Source organism: Saccopteryx leptura, chromosome 3, assembly GCF_036850995.1.
Source record: "Saccopteryx leptura isolate mSacLep1 chromosome 3, mSacLep1_pri_phased_curated, whole genome shotgun sequence".
NCBI lineage: Eukaryota > Metazoa > Chordata > Mammalia > Chiroptera > Emballonuridae > Saccopteryx > Saccopteryx leptura.
The window spans coordinates 285,057,715-285,074,677 of record NC_089505.1 but is presented as its reverse complement, the minus strand read 5'-3'; the positions used below and the strand labels follow the sequence as shown (position 1 = coordinate 285,074,677).

The following is a 16,963-nucleotide window of genomic DNA, read 5'->3' as shown; positions in this document are numbered from 1 at the left end:
CTGGTTGCAACAGAGCAACACCCCAGATGGGCAGAGCATCGCCCCCTGGTGGGCATGCTGGGTGGATCCCGGTCGGGCACATGTGGGAGTCTGTCTGACTGCCTCCCCGTTTCCAGCTTCGGAAAAATACAAAAAAAAAAAAAAAAAAAGAAAAGGAGAATTGGAAAGGGCCTGCAGTTGTTAAGATTTACAATGGAAAGGACAAAGGGTAGCCCAGGAAGGAAGGAAGGAAGAATAGCGGCAAGAAAATGGAGAAAAGGCCACTGAGTAAAAACATTGCCCAGTGGTTCCCAGTTTTACAAATTCATCCCCCTTCTGTGGAGGGGATTGGCTGCCTAGTTGCCCAGGGGCCATCTGAGGTCATACCCAGCTTTATGCTATGAATTAATGTTGCTCGTTTCCTCCCTCTTCCCTCTCTCCCTTGCTTCCCTACCCTCCACCCCAGTCGTATTCCCATCTCCTGTTTGCTGAGGGCCCCCTCATGCAGGTTCCCATCCGTTGTCGGGCTCACCAAGGATGGGAGAGGTCCTGGTCACAGATTAGCCTGAGGCGCTGAACCACATTCTGGGTGGCCAAAAATGGGGACTGGAGCACTGGCCAACGCGGCATTTGCCTTCTAGAACTCTTCACTGACTCATTCCCACTGCTTGTTGGGGCCTGTTCTCCTGTTTGTCACAGTGCTTTGCAGTTCCTTTCCAGTCATGTTCTCTTTCCCACCCCGCCTTCTCCCCACACATCCTCCCCACCCCCAGTCCCCAGCAATACTGTTGTGGCCTCCGCTGTGGTTCAACGCTTTGCATGGATCTGCATGGCCCTCAGAAACGTGACAGGCCTGGGCCCCACTGGCTGCCCAGAGAGCAAGTATCTGTCACCAGCCCTCCGGCCCTCTCAGGACCACCATCTCATTCCTAGTCCCCAAGGGGCTAGGGATCAGGGACGAGTGCTCCTGGGAGCTGGGCAGTGCCAGCCCGGGAACCTCTGACCACACAGCCAGGTGCCCCCGGTCAGCTGGATCTGAGGGAACATGGTCACGGGGCATCTGCCACCCGCTGAGTTCCCTTCACTTGTACGGTGAGCAGGGGGCTGGCCCGGGCACTGTTTACACATGAGTCTGGGTCAGTAGGGCAGGACACGGACCCAACTGAATTGAGTAAAATGATCATCCAGATCTTTGCCTCAGTTCCCTTAGCCCCCTGAGACGGTCTTTTCCATCCTGAGGACATAGTGACATCAGGACCAGAATCCCATAAGATCCATTTATGGGACAAGGCACCATCTCTGTAGCTCTCTGCCAGGCGGAACTTGGCCCCTGCTCTGCCTCCCACTGTTTTTTCTTTTCTTTTTTTAAAGAAAACTAATTCTGAGTATGGAAGTCCAAAGCTTTAGACCATGACCTTCTAGAGGATAGACACTGGGTCTTGTCATCTGTATGCACCCCCACAGCACCCACCTGACATTGTCCTTAGTACAGAAAGAACAGAGTGGATGTTCTGAATGGCATCATGGGAGTATGAGCCAGCCTGACAGACACACAGGTGTGAACTGGAAGAGCCCGCAGTGAGATCACGGCAGGGGAGACAGACGCCACCGTCCTGGCCAGGGTGCTCCCTGAACACTGGTCTCGGTGACAGAGTTTTCTCAGATACTGTACCCGTCTCTCCAGCGCCCTCGCCACTCCGTGTTGCCCCAGGGGTTCCACAGGCGGATGAGATCTTCCCAGCCCCTCCCGTACTGGATCTGTAAAGAAGAACAGGAAAGGAAACTGTCAGAGCTCTCCAGCAAAAGTCAGCAGAAAGGGGATATGAATGCAAGCTGCTTTTTACCTCCAAGGACTAATTTAACTTCTGACCTCATTTGGCTGCAGCCAGAATAAAAAAAAATTGAAAGGAAAAAAAAAATCAATGTCTGCTGCCTGTATGGATTGGAATGAGATAGAGGAGAAAATGGCCCCTTTCGGCTCAACACCTCACAGGGCAGGTGCAACTTCATCATTCCGAACAGCTGCACCCCAGGACTTGGGTGAGCTGAGATTTAACAGCAGGTAAATAGCATGGGATGTTGCCCCGGCCTGCAGAGGGGAGAACTTTATGGGTTCCTCGCCTCCTCTAGTCCCTGTCATAGCCGACACCTCTATTCCAGATATAGCTGCTTCCCTGCCAGTCACGTACTAGGAGCTGTGCTGGGCCTCCACAGTGCTGTCCTGAGTAAGGAGGCTGATCTGAGCAAGACGGGACAACCTGGGAAGCCAGATGTCCAGGACGAGCCGGCCTCATCCTGCTCCCCTGCCACTGCTGCCTAGCGGGGCACCTCGAAGGCTGGGACTTCCCCTTCCTCTCCCAGAGAGAGAGGTTGGTACCTTTTCTCCTTCAGATCACCGAGGCCAGAGGGCAAGACTATTGAAAAATTACAATGAAACAATGGCACCCCCGTGAACCTACAGTCGCCGATCCAGCAGCCCTCAGTCTGGCGAGAGGAATTAAAGTATGATTGAGTTGTCGCTGAGATATTGATCTGTGCTAATGTTGACTGTGGAGACAGAGGCCTGGAGGGTGAGGGAGGGGGCGGACGTGCTCCACGACTCCAGGTCAGAGGAGGCCGAGTGGAATATCAGCACATGGAAAAGAACCCCTGGGTGGAGGCAGGGGTTGGAACCGGGCGCCAGCCGAGTGCTCGTGGGAGTTATGTTCTTTGATCCTCCAGGGAGATCTTTATACAATTCCTGTCTTGCAGAGGAGAAAATTGCATATCAGAGAGGTTAAGCAGCTCTCCCAGGGCCACAGAGGAAGTGGCAGAAGCAGAATCCTGCCCCTAGCCACTGTCAGTCTCCAAAGCTCAGGCTCTTCATTTCGGGACTGGAGGTGGATAGAGGGTTAGCTACTCTGGTGCCCAGCCCATTCTCTGATGTGGCTGCGAACCTGACCCTGTAGAGAACCTTAAAACACCTGGCCAAGGGCCGTGTGATCACCAATCAGGCACTACCTACCACAAAGGAACCATGCAGTCAGACGAGGGCCCAAGAACCTGGCTTGGATAAGGTTCTTTTCTACGGCTTTTCCTTGTCTCCTTCTAGCTCAGGCTGCCATTGCAGGGGAAGGTGCTCTGGCTTTAAATGCCACACAGGACGGGGGTGGGCTCCTGGCACAAACCCAGGTTTCCTGCCCTACCCAGGGGCACTCCAGGCTTTGCACACAATGTTTTAACTGCCAGCACCTGGTGGAGCCCACAAAGCAGGACATGAGTAATGGTCGCCCGGTGGCCTGAAGAACTTAATGAGCCACCCTCAGTGCCTAACGGACAATCGGGGGCTCAGCTGGGCACAGGGGAGAAGAGTGGCCAGTGACTGGAAGGGGCTGGCGCAGGGCTAAATGAGGCATGCAGATAAACACTCACCCCCTTGCCCAGGGGAGTCACGGACCAAGCTAGGTACATAATAAAAAATGCCAATTTCATTTATCTTCCTGTCTGTGTCCCACCCCAGAGGGAGGATGAGCAGATTAAAAGGCTCACGGCATTTATGGGCTGGTTTAATCAGCACTTGCAGAGAGTTATAACCTCCTCTTTCTAGAGGAGAAATTTTTAACCAAGTCAAGTTCTTGGGCCCTCGTCTGACTGTGCCTCTCCTTTTCTGTCAGTGCCCGGCTGGGGATCATACAGACTGCGGTCAGATGGCTCAGGAGTCCAACTGAGATGCAAGGTAATCCAGGTTATCTATCTGAGGATTACATTTCCTTAAAATGTAGTCTCTCAAATGGTACTTTCCTAGGCTGTTAATACTTATTCCTAGAAGGAATAATAGCAAAGGTTTCATGGTTGAGTAAAATTAAGCTGTACTTGTCTGGTTAACACAGGCCTTCTCAGCACCTTTAAGAGGTTCATGTCCACTGTGAATCTCGAAGGACAGGATATGGTGAGCTTCACAGTGGACTCATTGGGCCGGTGCGCCACAGAGCACAGCTGGGAACTGTCAGCAGCCACAGAATGGCAAAACAGACCGTGCAGAACACGAAGTTTTGATCACCTGCCTTCACAGAGGAGGTGCCCTGTTCAGACCCCTTATTATAAAAGAACAGCTCAAAGTGTGTCCCGTGGGGGAGCAAATATTCAAGATATGAAAGGAGTCATCAGAAGCCCAACCGCCAGCTGAGCCCACAGACCAAGTCCTGAGTTCACCTGCCCCGCCTTCGTTCCCTCGGTCCTTGGTGTTTCCATGGCTGCTCTACACCCTGACAGTCACTGCCATCTCCACGCCCAGCCTCTGTCAGGACTCATATCCTTTGACCCTCTGGACCTCTCAATACAAGTCCCTTCTCCCCCGTGTTCAGAGGAGAAACCAAGGCTGTCTCAGTGTACAAGGGCCATGTCCAGGAGTGGCAGATACCTCATGCAGATCAGTGGTTTTCAACCACTGGTCCACAGACCAGTGCAGGTCCACCAGAAATTTTGTGCCCGTCCGTGAAAGAGTTAACCACCCTGATATTGTATGAAGGTTGCAGAATCTATAATCACTGGCCCAGTGGTTGAAAACCACTGATGCAGGCACCATGGTTCTTTCATTCCGTGCCCAGCACAGACATTAACCACTGATCAAAAGCTCCTTTTCCACAAAGCTGAAGCAGTGCCAAAGTCTTGTCAATACAGCAACCCAGGCAGCATTGCCAAGTGATCAAAGTCTGACACAGAAGAACACCGGTTTGCTGTCTCTAGCCTACCCTTGTCCACATCTGGGTCAGGAGTGTGGGGAGCCCTGTCTGTACATAGCCAAGCGTGAGAGCTGGGCCCACTGAGAATTCAGAGAAGGGCTTGGGAGAAGTCAGAGGAAGGGAGTCTGGAGCCACAGCGACTGGGCTCTCCTCTGGCTTGGGTTTATCAGGGTAGCCTCTTCCTTGCTTATGGGAAATGTCTTTTGATCTTATCACATATGATCTATGATGAAGGATCAGTGATGTCATCTTCATAGGCCAAGGACAAATGCCTTTATTCGCTCATGCAAGTGCACCCCTCCATTGATCCAACAACCATTTTAAGTGCCTCCTATTTCCCAGGTTCTGTGCAAAGGAAGCATTTTATTATTGATTTCTTTAGGGAGACAGGCAGGAGGCAGAAGATACTGTTTCTGTTTTGTGGGTTGGAACACTCACCAAAACACAAAACAATGGAGTAATGGCCCTTAGGTCAATGGACAGGAGAGACAGATTGATACAGAGAGAGGGAAGGCACACAGGGGAAGGCATGCTAGAAACAGATCCTGACACTCTGCTTTCCCGGGCCCATAAATGCCTGTGAAAACTGTTCCCCGGAGTTTGGAATGCCATTACTTAGGGCCTAGCTGACTTTAGAAGACCTCAAGGTTTGTGGGGAATACAGAGATGGGGGAACATTAGTGGGAAGTCATCATAAAGCCGGAAAGTGCTGTCACCACATGGCGGCATGATAGCGTAGATGGGAACTGAGGGGCCGAGGGGTCCAGCCTCGACATTTCCAGCAGCTGGTGACCTTGTGGAGACCTTCCCCTCTCAGGCTGCAGCTTCTTCATTTATGGTGGAGGAAGCTGGACTTTAGTAGACTTTTCCAGACCAAATGATACTGCACACAGCAATCACATACATCCTTGTGCACCCAAAGTCCATTCTGTATGAAGGGAAAGACTGTCCCCCTGTGGTCATCCTCCCTCTTCCATGGGGATAAAGTTTCAGCTGGGCACGTAGTGGCCCAGTGACCTGGTACATTTCCCAGAGTCCTCTGGGCCTCAGCGCGGCCACATGTGGAGGTTCTGAGGAATGGGATCTGAGAGGAAATGGTGTGTGCCTTCCCGATGTATTCCTAAAAGGATGTACGAGTCTGCCCTGGTGTCTTTGTCCTCCCCTGGCTAGGAGGCGAGGGGGCCTGGAGCAGCTGCCCTGGGCTCCCAGGGACAAAGACCAAAGTTGTGGGTGGCAGGGCCACCTACGAGCTTTCGAATCACCTGCTTACCTGAGAGGAAAATGAACTTGATGTTGTTTGAGCCCTGTATTTTGGAATGTCTTTGTTACAGCAGTTTGGTTGCTATGCTGCAAATAAAACTCTTTCAGGGCAAAACTTCCCACAGAGCCAACTGGCTAATTCAGTCTGTTTTTCTTTTGGGGTAATCCCCCCCTGTCTAGCTAGACACCCTGTCTGAGAGCACCTCAAGGATAGCAGGACCCCTGGTGGGTCCCTGGGAACGAGGGCACTGGGCACCTGTACAGAAGGAATGAGCAGTCCATGACGGGCACCACCATGGAAGAAGGGTGCGAAGCACTTGGTTCAGCTCTGCCGGGCTTGCTGAAGGCACGTGACTCTGACTCCCGCTTCGAGGAGCAAGAACACAGGGGCCCAACCACGGGAGGCTTACCTGCTCAGCGCCAGTCACGGTGTAGGCATGCTGGCTCACCAGGCCGTTGTCCATTTCCGAGGCCATCCCTGTCGGCTTCAAAGGAGAAAGGCAGATCATGCATTAAACTTCCACAGGTTCTTCAAAGAAACAGAAAAGCACAGTTCATCGGCTGCTGAGCCGTGGCTGGATGGAAAGTGCCCACTGACTCACAGTGGAATGGCACGTGTTCCTGGGACTCGAGAGAGGCAGAGTTTGAAGGCTGCTGAGTGGCTGAGGCCACTGACACTTCATACCTCAAGAGAACACCCCATTACTGATAAGAGTCCCACAGAGTCCTGGGGACCTGGGCTGCCTGCTCCTCCAGTCACACAGCATCAATGAGACAGCACGAACCATGTCTGCTGGACAACCCCCATTCCCGCCTGCCACCTGGTGTAATTGGGGTTTAAAGTGCATCTTAGTTTTGGGGTGGCATTTCAGATTAGAAACGTGTGACTCAAAGCCTACATGTTTAAAGAGTGAATGAAGGAAGCATCTCAGAACGAACTCAATTTGGAGAGTCGTCCAGACTTTTCCAAGTGCGACATGCTGCCTCTGGGAGGCTGCCTTTAGAAACTGTGAGAGTCAAAGGGCTCCTGCCAGTCGCTCTGGACCCATTGCTCCTGGTCACGGGGAAATACTAGGCTGAGGCTTTGGAGTCAGAGAGCAATGTCTGAACCCCTGCGCAGCCACTTACTGGCTGTGTGATGGGGAGCAGTCCCCTTGGCCTCTCTGAGCCCATTTCATCTTCTGTACGTGAATCCTGCGATCCCTCTCTCAGAGGGAGAGCTGTCCCGAGGATTAAACAACGTGACCTCGGTAAAGCACAGCATCAGTGATCCCTGATGGCTCTGACCGTTTCCCTCCCGAGCTGAAGGAGCCAGTGGCTGAACACTCCCGGGCGGGAAACGGCTCGGCCCAGGCAGAGGGGTTTCTGGCTCACTCACCCCGGCCGGGGTGGCACAGGTTATCAGGGATTCCGCCCTGGCAGCTGTCTTCACCACCTTCACCAGGTCCGAAGGGGAGGAGTGCAGGTCGATGCTGGTGACCACCCCTCCCGTGAGGTCCACCAGGGCATCAGGGAGGTAGCCGTAGTGCAGGCGGAGGTAGGATCCGTGAAACCTGGGAGGGGAAAGTCAGACCAGAACCCCTGTGGTGCCTCCAGGGAGATACTCTGAGAAGAGAGGCTGCACTCCTGACCACTGCATGTTTCCCAGGTAAAGGAAGGGGCGGAGGGGCGGACCACACCCACCCACCTTCCAGTCGCCTGGATGGAGATTCTAGCCACGAGCCACCTGAGCCCCATCCTTTCCCTGGTCTCCCAGGTCTGGGCAGCCCCACAAGCGGCGTTATTGTGTAGAGGTCGGGAATGCAGGTGCTGGAGCCGCAGGCCGGGAGCCATATCCCACCCTCACCATGTATTTGGCTACTTGACCTTGGTTTGGACAAGTTACTTAACCTCGTGGGGCTGGCTTAGCATAGAGCCTGGCTCATGATGAGCCCATCATAAATATTGGATGGTGTTATGATGAGGATTCACTATTTCCTGTTCTGCTGAACAGTGGTGCCAAGTGCTTACCGTATGAGGGGTATTGTGCCGGGCGCTGAGCATTCGGAGATGAATGAGACCCCATTCCTGCCCTCGAGAGCTCACAGTCACTAACCCTGATGCCTGCTGTGGTGACTGAGCTCACAGTCACTAACCCTGATGCCTGCTGTGGCCACAAGCAGCCTCCGCTCTCACTCTGTCCAAACCTCGATCCAGGCTTCCCATTCCCGTTCTCAGATTCATCACACCAGCACCGTCAGGGAGACAACACAGGTGGCAGCGGTGAAGACGCAAAGCGCTTCACGGGCCAGCGGCTATGGAGACAGTCCTACCACAGCCTTCTCTCTGGTAAAGCAAAGTCACCCAGGGATCAGGGGCCTGAGTCTCCTCCCTGTGGCTGCCTCTAATGGAGCCCGGGACCCTGGACCAGCCTCTCCCTCCCAGTCCGCAGCCTTTCACCAGGAAAGGTGCAGTTGGCCGGATCAGGTCTGGGAGCTCCTCAGACTCTCGTTTCTTACCCTGTCTTCGACTCTGCCATTCTCTTCTCCTGGGCATCACCCAGAACTCACACAAGTTCACCTCAGCAAATATATAGTAAGCAGCCACTATAAGCAGGACATCATCCCAGGCGCAAATGCCATGAATGGCTTAGGAAGTCTTTTATTAAAGAAAGCTAAGGATACACAGAACAAAATGGCCATTCTATAGGAACAACCATGTAACCGTCACCTTGTTATCAAACTGATTCTAACTCTTATCTCTCTCTCCCTCTCTCCAACCCAGCGGAATGCCCAGTACCAGCCTCTTATCTCTGAGGTGTTTGCTTAGTCAACCGCAAAGCTTGCCTTTGACCATGACTCCGCCCGGCTGGGTCTGCATGTCTGCCTCTCCTGATTTCCCACGGTACTCAGGCTCCTGATCTTAGATTGAGGGCTTTGCTGAGGGTACCTGAGTGCACAGAGACGGGTTCTGGAACCCATTTCTGAGTCCACCAGCGTGACCTCCTGTGCTGCAACCTTTCCTGGCAATGCACGGGGGGGTGGGGTTGGGGGGGGGCTCCCTGGCTGCAAAGAGGGCTGCGCCAGAGTCACTCAGAAAGCCTGTCACTTCAGGCCCAGGTCCTCAGAGGCCGGAGGCCTCATCTGATGTCTGGCACCCACACCATTCTGCAGTCACCACAGAGACACCCAAAGCAGCAGACAGGACCCGCGGCCAGCAGCCCCCTTCTCGGTTTCTTCCACGCCCTTGTCTCACTGTCTGTCTATGATGCCTACAAAGCCTGTCCCAGCGGCGGCTGCCTGTCTGACAAGGAGCTCTCTCTGCTTCACAAACACAAGCTCACAGATCCTGCGGATGCTTCGGGAACATGGTAGCTATTCTTAGCCCCCTTTGCTGACAGGAGATAGAAAGGGAAGACAGCAAGAACTGTGCTCACCGCGCCTGTCACTATGCCTTGTCACCGGAACCCAGGAATTTTGAGAGAGCCTTGTTCTTATCCCTCCGCTTCAGCCTCATTTTGGGGACATGTCTATCTTTCCAGAAATGATATGAAAGAGGGAAGAATTCAGATATCTAAATAAGAGCCAGCAAGGATGTTGAAATGCTATTATTCTTAACTGCAGGGATTCTAGAAGGGACCATATGCAGTCTACCTGATCTTGCCCTCTAATCTCCTCTCTATTTTATAACCTTCGGGAGGAAAAACCTGCACACATAGACCCTCCCCCTACATCGGCTGCCTTGACTAATGCATTTCCACACTTCCCAGCCACAAGGAGAGTGGAAAGTTTGGAGCCCACACATTCACTTGTCAGTGCCTATACCCTGGAGGGCAAGCAGGCCATTCCTATCTGGACAGGAGGATTCTCTGTGTTTGTGCTGTGATCTCTGAGCAAGAGATCTTAGTGTGCCAGACACTAAGTTCCAAAGAAGCTAAAGGACAAATCCTTTTCTATCGGACTGACAGTATAAAGGGATGATGGAAGGCATGTGACTAGAGAGAACAGTCTTCTCTTCGTTGCAGCGTGGCCTCAAACATGCTGTGACCTTGGGCAAGTCCTTGCACCTCTCTGAGCCTGTTGCTTCATATCTCAAAGAAGGCAGGGCCTGGTGCTGACCGCAGTCACTTTCAGCTCTGATACCCTGTAATTCTATTTGACTCACCCCTCCATTCTATAACTTCCTTCTTTGGATGGAGGGGAAAGCTTTTAAACAGCTTAATAGTTTGAAGCATTTTATCCTCTGCTAGATTTCTTTAGGCAGTGAAACGTGGGTTCTGGGTCCAGTATCCCATTTCTTTTCAAACTGAATGATTGCTTTAGGTCAGCTGTTAACAAAATGGGGTCAAGCTTTCTAATTCTCCCAGTGAACTGCCAGCCCTCCCAACGCCCCCGCCCATTACCTAACAGACAACACAGCCCTGGAGTGGTGAGGCCTGACTCCATCCTGCAAAGATAACCGCAGTGTTGTGTAAGTAGCTTAGATGAGCATTAACCTCTCCAAACATATGAATTGGTTCAACAACCTTGACTGTGATCTGGGCTTTGTTCTCAAATCCTAATGGGCCATTCTTCTTGACACTGGAAAGAACAACTGCTTTACTTCTTTTACAAATTGGCTCAAAAAGAAGAATGAAAAAAAAAAAAAAGATCTTGAGATGTCTTGCTGTTTAGATTGTGACCTCCAGAAGGACAGGGGCTGGAGGGTTGCCCCATTCCTCAGGGCCCCGGTGGGATTGGGCAGGGGCTAGTCTTGCTCTGAAGACCTCAGCCGGTCAGTCTCGCTCCTCACACCGGCCATCACATCCGAGTCAGAGCCTTGGCTTCTCCGCTTATAAAATGAGGGGCTGGTCAGGATGACCTTCAGGAAGCCTGATTTGGTAACACTCTCTACTACCGCTGTGGTCCTCTGTCCTTTTGTCTCCTAGTGTTGATTTCCAGGGTTAATGTGTCCCTCACCTGTGTGGGTCTTTAGAAAGTGACGTCACACACACAGACACGCTCGCGCACACATACCCGAGCCAGTCTGAGAGGCACCCCTGTGCCAAGCACGGTGCCTCGCCTATGGTTAAACCTCTGAGAACATCTGTTGCATAAAAAGAACCCCCCCAAAATCTAAGTAAAACAAGTGAACTGGGGTGTTTGTAAGTCATTGAGCTTGTCGACCCCAGAAGATAGCCCCTGAATCACGGTGTTTGGACCATACCCCCCCCCCTGCCCCCGCATAAAGGCAGTCTCACAGTGACCACACCAGGCCCCCACCGTCCTGACCTCACTCTGAACTCTCTCATCCCTAGCTCTCTGGTGGAATTATTCCTATGGTTGGGGATGCATCTCTCATATTCCCCTCCCTTCCCTGCTAAAATTCTACCTCCTCTGTATAGCCTCAGACTGACTGTCTGTGAGTCCAAGGTCAGAATCGTTTTCTCTCTCTTCTGCCCCCTCAGCAGACTATGACCAGGATAGTGTATTTTATTTGGGCCTTATACAGGCCCATGCAATAACAACATTGTCAATGCATATCTCTGTCCAGTCCTGCCCTGCCCACCCCTTGCTATGTGCCTCTGGGTCCCTCCCAAGGGCTCCAACACAGCCTTGCACACAGTGAACATCTGTGGAGGGTGCCCCCTAGGTGCAAAGGCTCTGACACTCCCTGGGGCATCACTTGCATTCAGCAAAGCTGCTGGCTGGTGGGAAGCACCTGTCGGGGCCAGCAGTGGCACAGGCGGGGCCAGCAGCGGCACAGGCGGGGCCAGCAGCTGCACAGGTGGGGTCAGCAGCTGCACAGGTGGGGCCAGCGTCAAGGCCTGGGCTCGGGGGTGCGCCCACTCTTACTTGGCGTAGGCTTTCTCCAGCAGGCAGGGCCAAAACTCTTGGTTGTTTCGGAAAGGATGCACAAAGAGGTACTGATTGTTCAGGACAGGCAGGCGGTCATCAACCACCACTTCCACCCACTGGCCGCACTGCCAGAACTGCAAGAGAGATAGTATAGATCTCAGGAAAGTTGGGGCGAAAGGGAGCTCCTGGACCCTCAAACTGTGTCAAAGACAATCCCTGTCACCATGTGATCTCCACACACAAAAAAGAGCTCCGTCCAGAACAAATCTCAGCACATGCTGATGGACAAGGGATGGGCATCTCACCTCTCCTGGCGGCTGGGGATCGTTAGTCAAGGAAAATACAAGCAGAGAGGAAGGAGACTGAGGGTCTAGTTCAACTTTGCTCCTCACTCTGGCCTCGCTTTGGCAAGTCCTTTGTGAGCTCCATACATGAGACTCTCCAGGCACAGCTGGGCACAAAGTGGTGGTGGGGGAGCACACGCAGAAGGACAAAGGAGAGCGGCAGGTGCAGATGCCGTCGTGGGGAAGGAGAGCCCGCGGGAGCTGGCGGCTTGCGGGAGGAGGCGGGGAAGGAGAGCCCGCCGGGGCTGGCGGCTTGCGGGAGGAGGCAGCGTTTGAGCAGGTGGAGAGGAGGTGGGGAAGGCATGCCAGGTGGCAGGGACAGCGCGGGCCGAGGCCGAGGCTGAGCGATGAGCGCTCAGGAGGACTTCGCAGCAGTTACAGCCCCGCTCGGACCCGCCATCCGAGCCGCAGAAATGAAGCTGGCTGGCGTGGCTACTGCTAAGAGCACAAGCGAAGCAGATGTTCCTCTCCAGAACAGACTGTTTTCATCTTCAGCATTCAACTCTTCATGGTTCACCCAGGACATCGCCAAATGAGGACAGTCCATAATAAAGCCAGTCTTTTGGAGTTTCTTTGCTGGTCTCCCCCGTGCTGGATAAGCAGCAGGACTGCCAGCGTCAGGCCCAAGCCTTGATGAAGGCAAGTCTCCGACAGGCGGACTCGATGTAAAGCAAGGTGGGAGAGATCTGTCATCTGCTCAGCAGAGACAGGAAGCCATCCACATGGCCTCTTCCACAGCTGGATGTCCCAGATATTGGGCTGTTGCATCCAGCTGAGAACATGCTTTCAAAGCAGAGATGAAGACCAAGACCGAGATGTCAGTGGATACAAAGAAAGGAGATGTTTTCACAGTCACTAATGAACCCTGCTCTGCAGCTGGCTCTGGCACAGTGTGGAATCATGTCCCTGTTGCAATGAGATGCCTCAGTGGGTGAGGTCAAGAGCTTGCTGGGATGTTATCAGAGGGAGATCATCAAACGTGGCTGAAGCACCAGGAAAAGCTAATCCCAGCTCCTAGAAGGGGGTGCTGGAAGGACAGTCCTATCTGGATCTGGGTTTAATGGGACAGCAAAGTGTAGTAGACAGTATCCAGTCAGTGAAACTGTTTCAGTCCTGGTTTTTGCCTTTAGTTATCTGACCAATAGACATAGGGTAAGACAATTCTCTGTGACTCAATTTATCTGTCAAAGGGGGGGTGTGTGTAAGACTAAGAACTGCCTCGTAGAGCCGTGATTGGGATCAGATGAGATTGTGAAAGTGAGATCATAGTTTCGAAAATAGAAACTGTAGGCCCTGGCTGGGTGGTTCAGTGGATAGAGTGTGGTTGCAGCACACTGAGGTCATGGGTTCAATTCTTAGTCAGGGCACATATGAGAAGCAACTAAGTGGAACACGAGTTGATACTTCTCCCTTTCTCTTTCTCTTTCTCTTTCTCTTTCTCTTTCTCTTTCTCTTTCTCTCCCTTCCCCCGGCTCTCTCACCTCTTTCCTTTCTCTCTTCCTCAAATCAATGAGGAAAAAAACCAACTTTTTTTTTAAAAAGCAGAAACTATTTTTCAATAGCGGTTCGTTCAGGTAGGACAGTACCCAGGAGCAAGGCAGGTCATCCAGAATGAGCAAGTCCTGGCTTGAATGTGCTCCCGTGGTGGTCCCCAATAAGTCACCCTCACCCCATCTCCCTGTACTGGTAACGGAGACCAAACGTGCTCTCCCTGTACAAAGGGAACATCAGATATGGTCACAGTTCCCAGACAGGAGGCAAATGGCCTAACTGGTGGTCAAGAATGAGGCCACCGACCAGTATCTCTGGATTCCCCTCTCTGGGTAAGGCAAGCTGGCATCTGGAACGTCTATACCCACCAAGACACATGCTGGTGCCATTATGCCAACACCCAAGTGTCTGAGGAAAACCAGAAGTGTTTGGAAAAGCACCCAAGCTGCCTGGGCACTGGGTCCTTTCCAGAAAGCAGTGCCCAGGTCAGAGTGATGAGAAGGGATGAAGAGAGGTCAGCACTACAGCTGACTCGGGGCAACTGTGGGCCTTTCTTCAACACCCAGAAGGGCAGAGCATGTCCTGCCCGCTGTGGGCCTTTCTTCAACACCCAGAAGGGCAGAGCATGTCCTGCCTGCTGTGGGCCTTCCTTCAACACCCAGAAGGGCAGAGCATGTCCTCCCCGCTGTGGGCCTTTCTTCAACACCCAGAAGGGCAGAGCATGTCCTGCCCGCTGTGGGCCTTTCTTCAACACCCAGAAGGGCAGAGCATGTCCTGCCTGCTGTGGGCCTTTCTTCAACACCCAGAAGGGCAGAGCATGTCCTGCCTGCTGTGGGCCTTTCTTCAACACCCAGAAGGGCAGAGCATGTCCTGCCTGGGCCTCAAGTTCTCCTAACCCCCTGTCACTCAACCAACACTTTTAGCCCCGAGGCATCTCAGACACAGCTGAATTCTACATCTTCTATCTCATTCCTCAGTGTGATCCTAAGTCCAACTGAAGTACCATTCTTAAGAAAGTGCAAATAAAAAACAGTCATATAATATGAGGAAATTATTCAAGGAACTACTCCTACTTAATGAGGATGAAATTAGAACAAAAGTCTCCAGATAAGGGGACATGAAGGGTGAAAGAAACAATGGTGAGCAATGAGCTTTCAATATGTTTTATATAAAAACATAAAATGGTGAAAAGGAAACTGGTACTGAAGGGATGAGCAAAGCTATAACAGGGAAATGTCAATAATAGGAAGCTGGAATAGCAGCAGGCATATCTGGTAAAGAGGAATTCCAGGCCCAAAGTGTTACATGTAACAAAAGGCCTTGATTCCATTTGTGACCTTGATTCCAACAACCAGATAATAAGAACATAATCCTTTGGGCACTGATGAATACAGCAGGAAAAATACAAAGCCAGAACATCTGAGAACGTAAGGGGAACCCTCCAAACCATAACTTTGGGGGATTTCACCTCTTTTAGAATTTGACAAATCACACAGACAAAAAAATAATCCAATATAAAAGAGATGATTGTTGCCTGATTGGTGGTGGTGCAGTGGATAGAGCATCAAGCTGGGATGCTGAGGTCCCAGGTTTGAAATCCCAAGATCGTTGGCTTGAGTGCCGGCTCATCTGACTTGAGTGCAGGCTAGCCGGCTTGGGCGCGGGGTCACCAGCTTGAGCATATGATCATCAACATGATCTCATAGTTCCTGGTTTGAGCCCAAAGGTTGCCGGCATGAACCCAAAGGTCATTGGCTTGGCTTGAGCCCCAGGTCAAAGCACATATGAGAAGCAATCAATGAAAAACTAAAAATGACACAACTACAAGTTGATGCTTCTTATCTCTCTCCCTTCCTCTCTCTCTCTCACTAAAATAAAATACAAGTAAATGAGAGAGACCAGAAGAAACCAACCCTGCCAATATCTTAATCTCAGACTTCTAGCCACCAGAATTGTAAGAAAATAATTTTTTTTTAAATGAGAGGAGGGGAGATAAAGAGGCAGACTACTGCATGCTCCCCAACCAGGATCCACCCAGCAACCCCATCTGGGGATGATGCTCAAATACCGAGCTATTTTTAGTGCCTGAGGCCGATGTGCTCCAACAGAGCTATCCTTAGTGCCTTAAGACACACTTGAACCAATTGAGCCACTGGCTTCTTCGGGAGTGGTAGAGGGGAGAGAAGGAGGAAGGCAGGGAGAAGTAGGTGGTTGCTTCTCCTGTGTGCTCTGACTAGGAATCAAACCCAGGATGCCCATATACTGGGCAGACACTCTATCCACTGAGCCACTGGCCAGGGCCAATAAATTTCTATTTTTTAAAAAAAGAGAGAGCCTGACCAGGTGGTGGCACAGTGGATAGAGCGTCGGACTGGGATGCAGAGGACCCAGGTTCAGGACCCCGAGGTCGCCGGCTTGAGCGCGGCCTCATCTGGTTTGAGCAAAGCTCACCAGCTTGGACCCAAGGTCGCTGGCTCGAGCAAGGGTCAAGCCCGATGGTCAAGGCACATATGAGAAAGCAATCAATGAACAACTAAGGTGTCGTAACAAAAAACTAATGATTGATGCTTCTCATCTCTCTCCGTTCCTGTCTGTCTGTCCCTATCTATCCATCTCTCTGACATTCTCTGTCTCTGAAAAAATAAAAATTAAAAAAAAAATTTAAAAAAAGAGAGAGATGATTGCAAGTAATACAATCTGTCAGTTAGAAGGCTTTATTCCATATATAAAACTCATGATCTTTGGATAATATATATTCTTCTTGTATGTCCATGAAGCATTTATGAAAACTGTGGTGGATTTGGATAATATATATTCTTCTTGTATGTCCATGAAGCATTTATGAAAACTGTGGTGGATTTGGCCATCAATAAAACATATATAATTTCCCCAAACATAGAGGTTTTATGAATTACATTTTCTGACCATAATTTAATAAATCTAAAACTGTGTAACCATAATATTACCCTCTACAGAACTTAATCAAAACTAAAATGTATTATATTAAAATTAAAAAATAAGATATCTGTATCAAAACTTAATATATACAAATAAGATCTCAAAGAAAATTTTTGTCTTAAAGCTTTTATAATTAAAAAAAGACTAAGACTATTAAATGTGAAGATTCAGAAAATTAAAAAAATAAAGTTAACCAAGAGAAAGTAAACAGGAATTAATGAAAATAAATTAAAAGTAATTATATAGAAAGCCCCAAGAGAAAAATAACAGAAAGAATAATGAAAACTAAAAGTTAATTTTTTTCTGGTTTCAAAAACCAGTGCAATAGATTGGCTGAATTAAGAAAAAAATATATAGCATTGGGATTGATAAAGTTTATTTAAACACTGATTAG

The 16,963-nt window shown here is 50.8% G+C and overlaps 1 protein-coding gene across 5 annotated transcripts in view; it reads right to left on the bottom strand.

Moving 5' to 3' along the window:
• Window positions 1–16,963, bottom strand: part of CAPN13 (calpain 13) — an 86,092-nt gene that overhangs the window by 27,701 nt on the left and 41,428 nt on the right. For all 5 annotated transcript variants that reach the window (XM_066378588.1, XM_066378587.1, XM_066378585.1 and 2 more), the window contains exons 5-8: window positions 11,774–11,910; window positions 7,339–7,513; window positions 6,371–6,445; window positions 1,652–1,737 (exon numbers count right to left, since the gene is read on the bottom strand). In XM_066378588.1, the coding sequence (XP_066234685.1) occupies window positions 1,652–1,737; window positions 6,371–6,445; window positions 7,339–7,513; window positions 11,774–11,910 (473 nt within the window). The remainder of the gene's footprint in view (window positions 1–1,651; window positions 1,738–6,370; window positions 6,446–7,338; window positions 7,514–11,773; window positions 11,911–16,963) is intronic.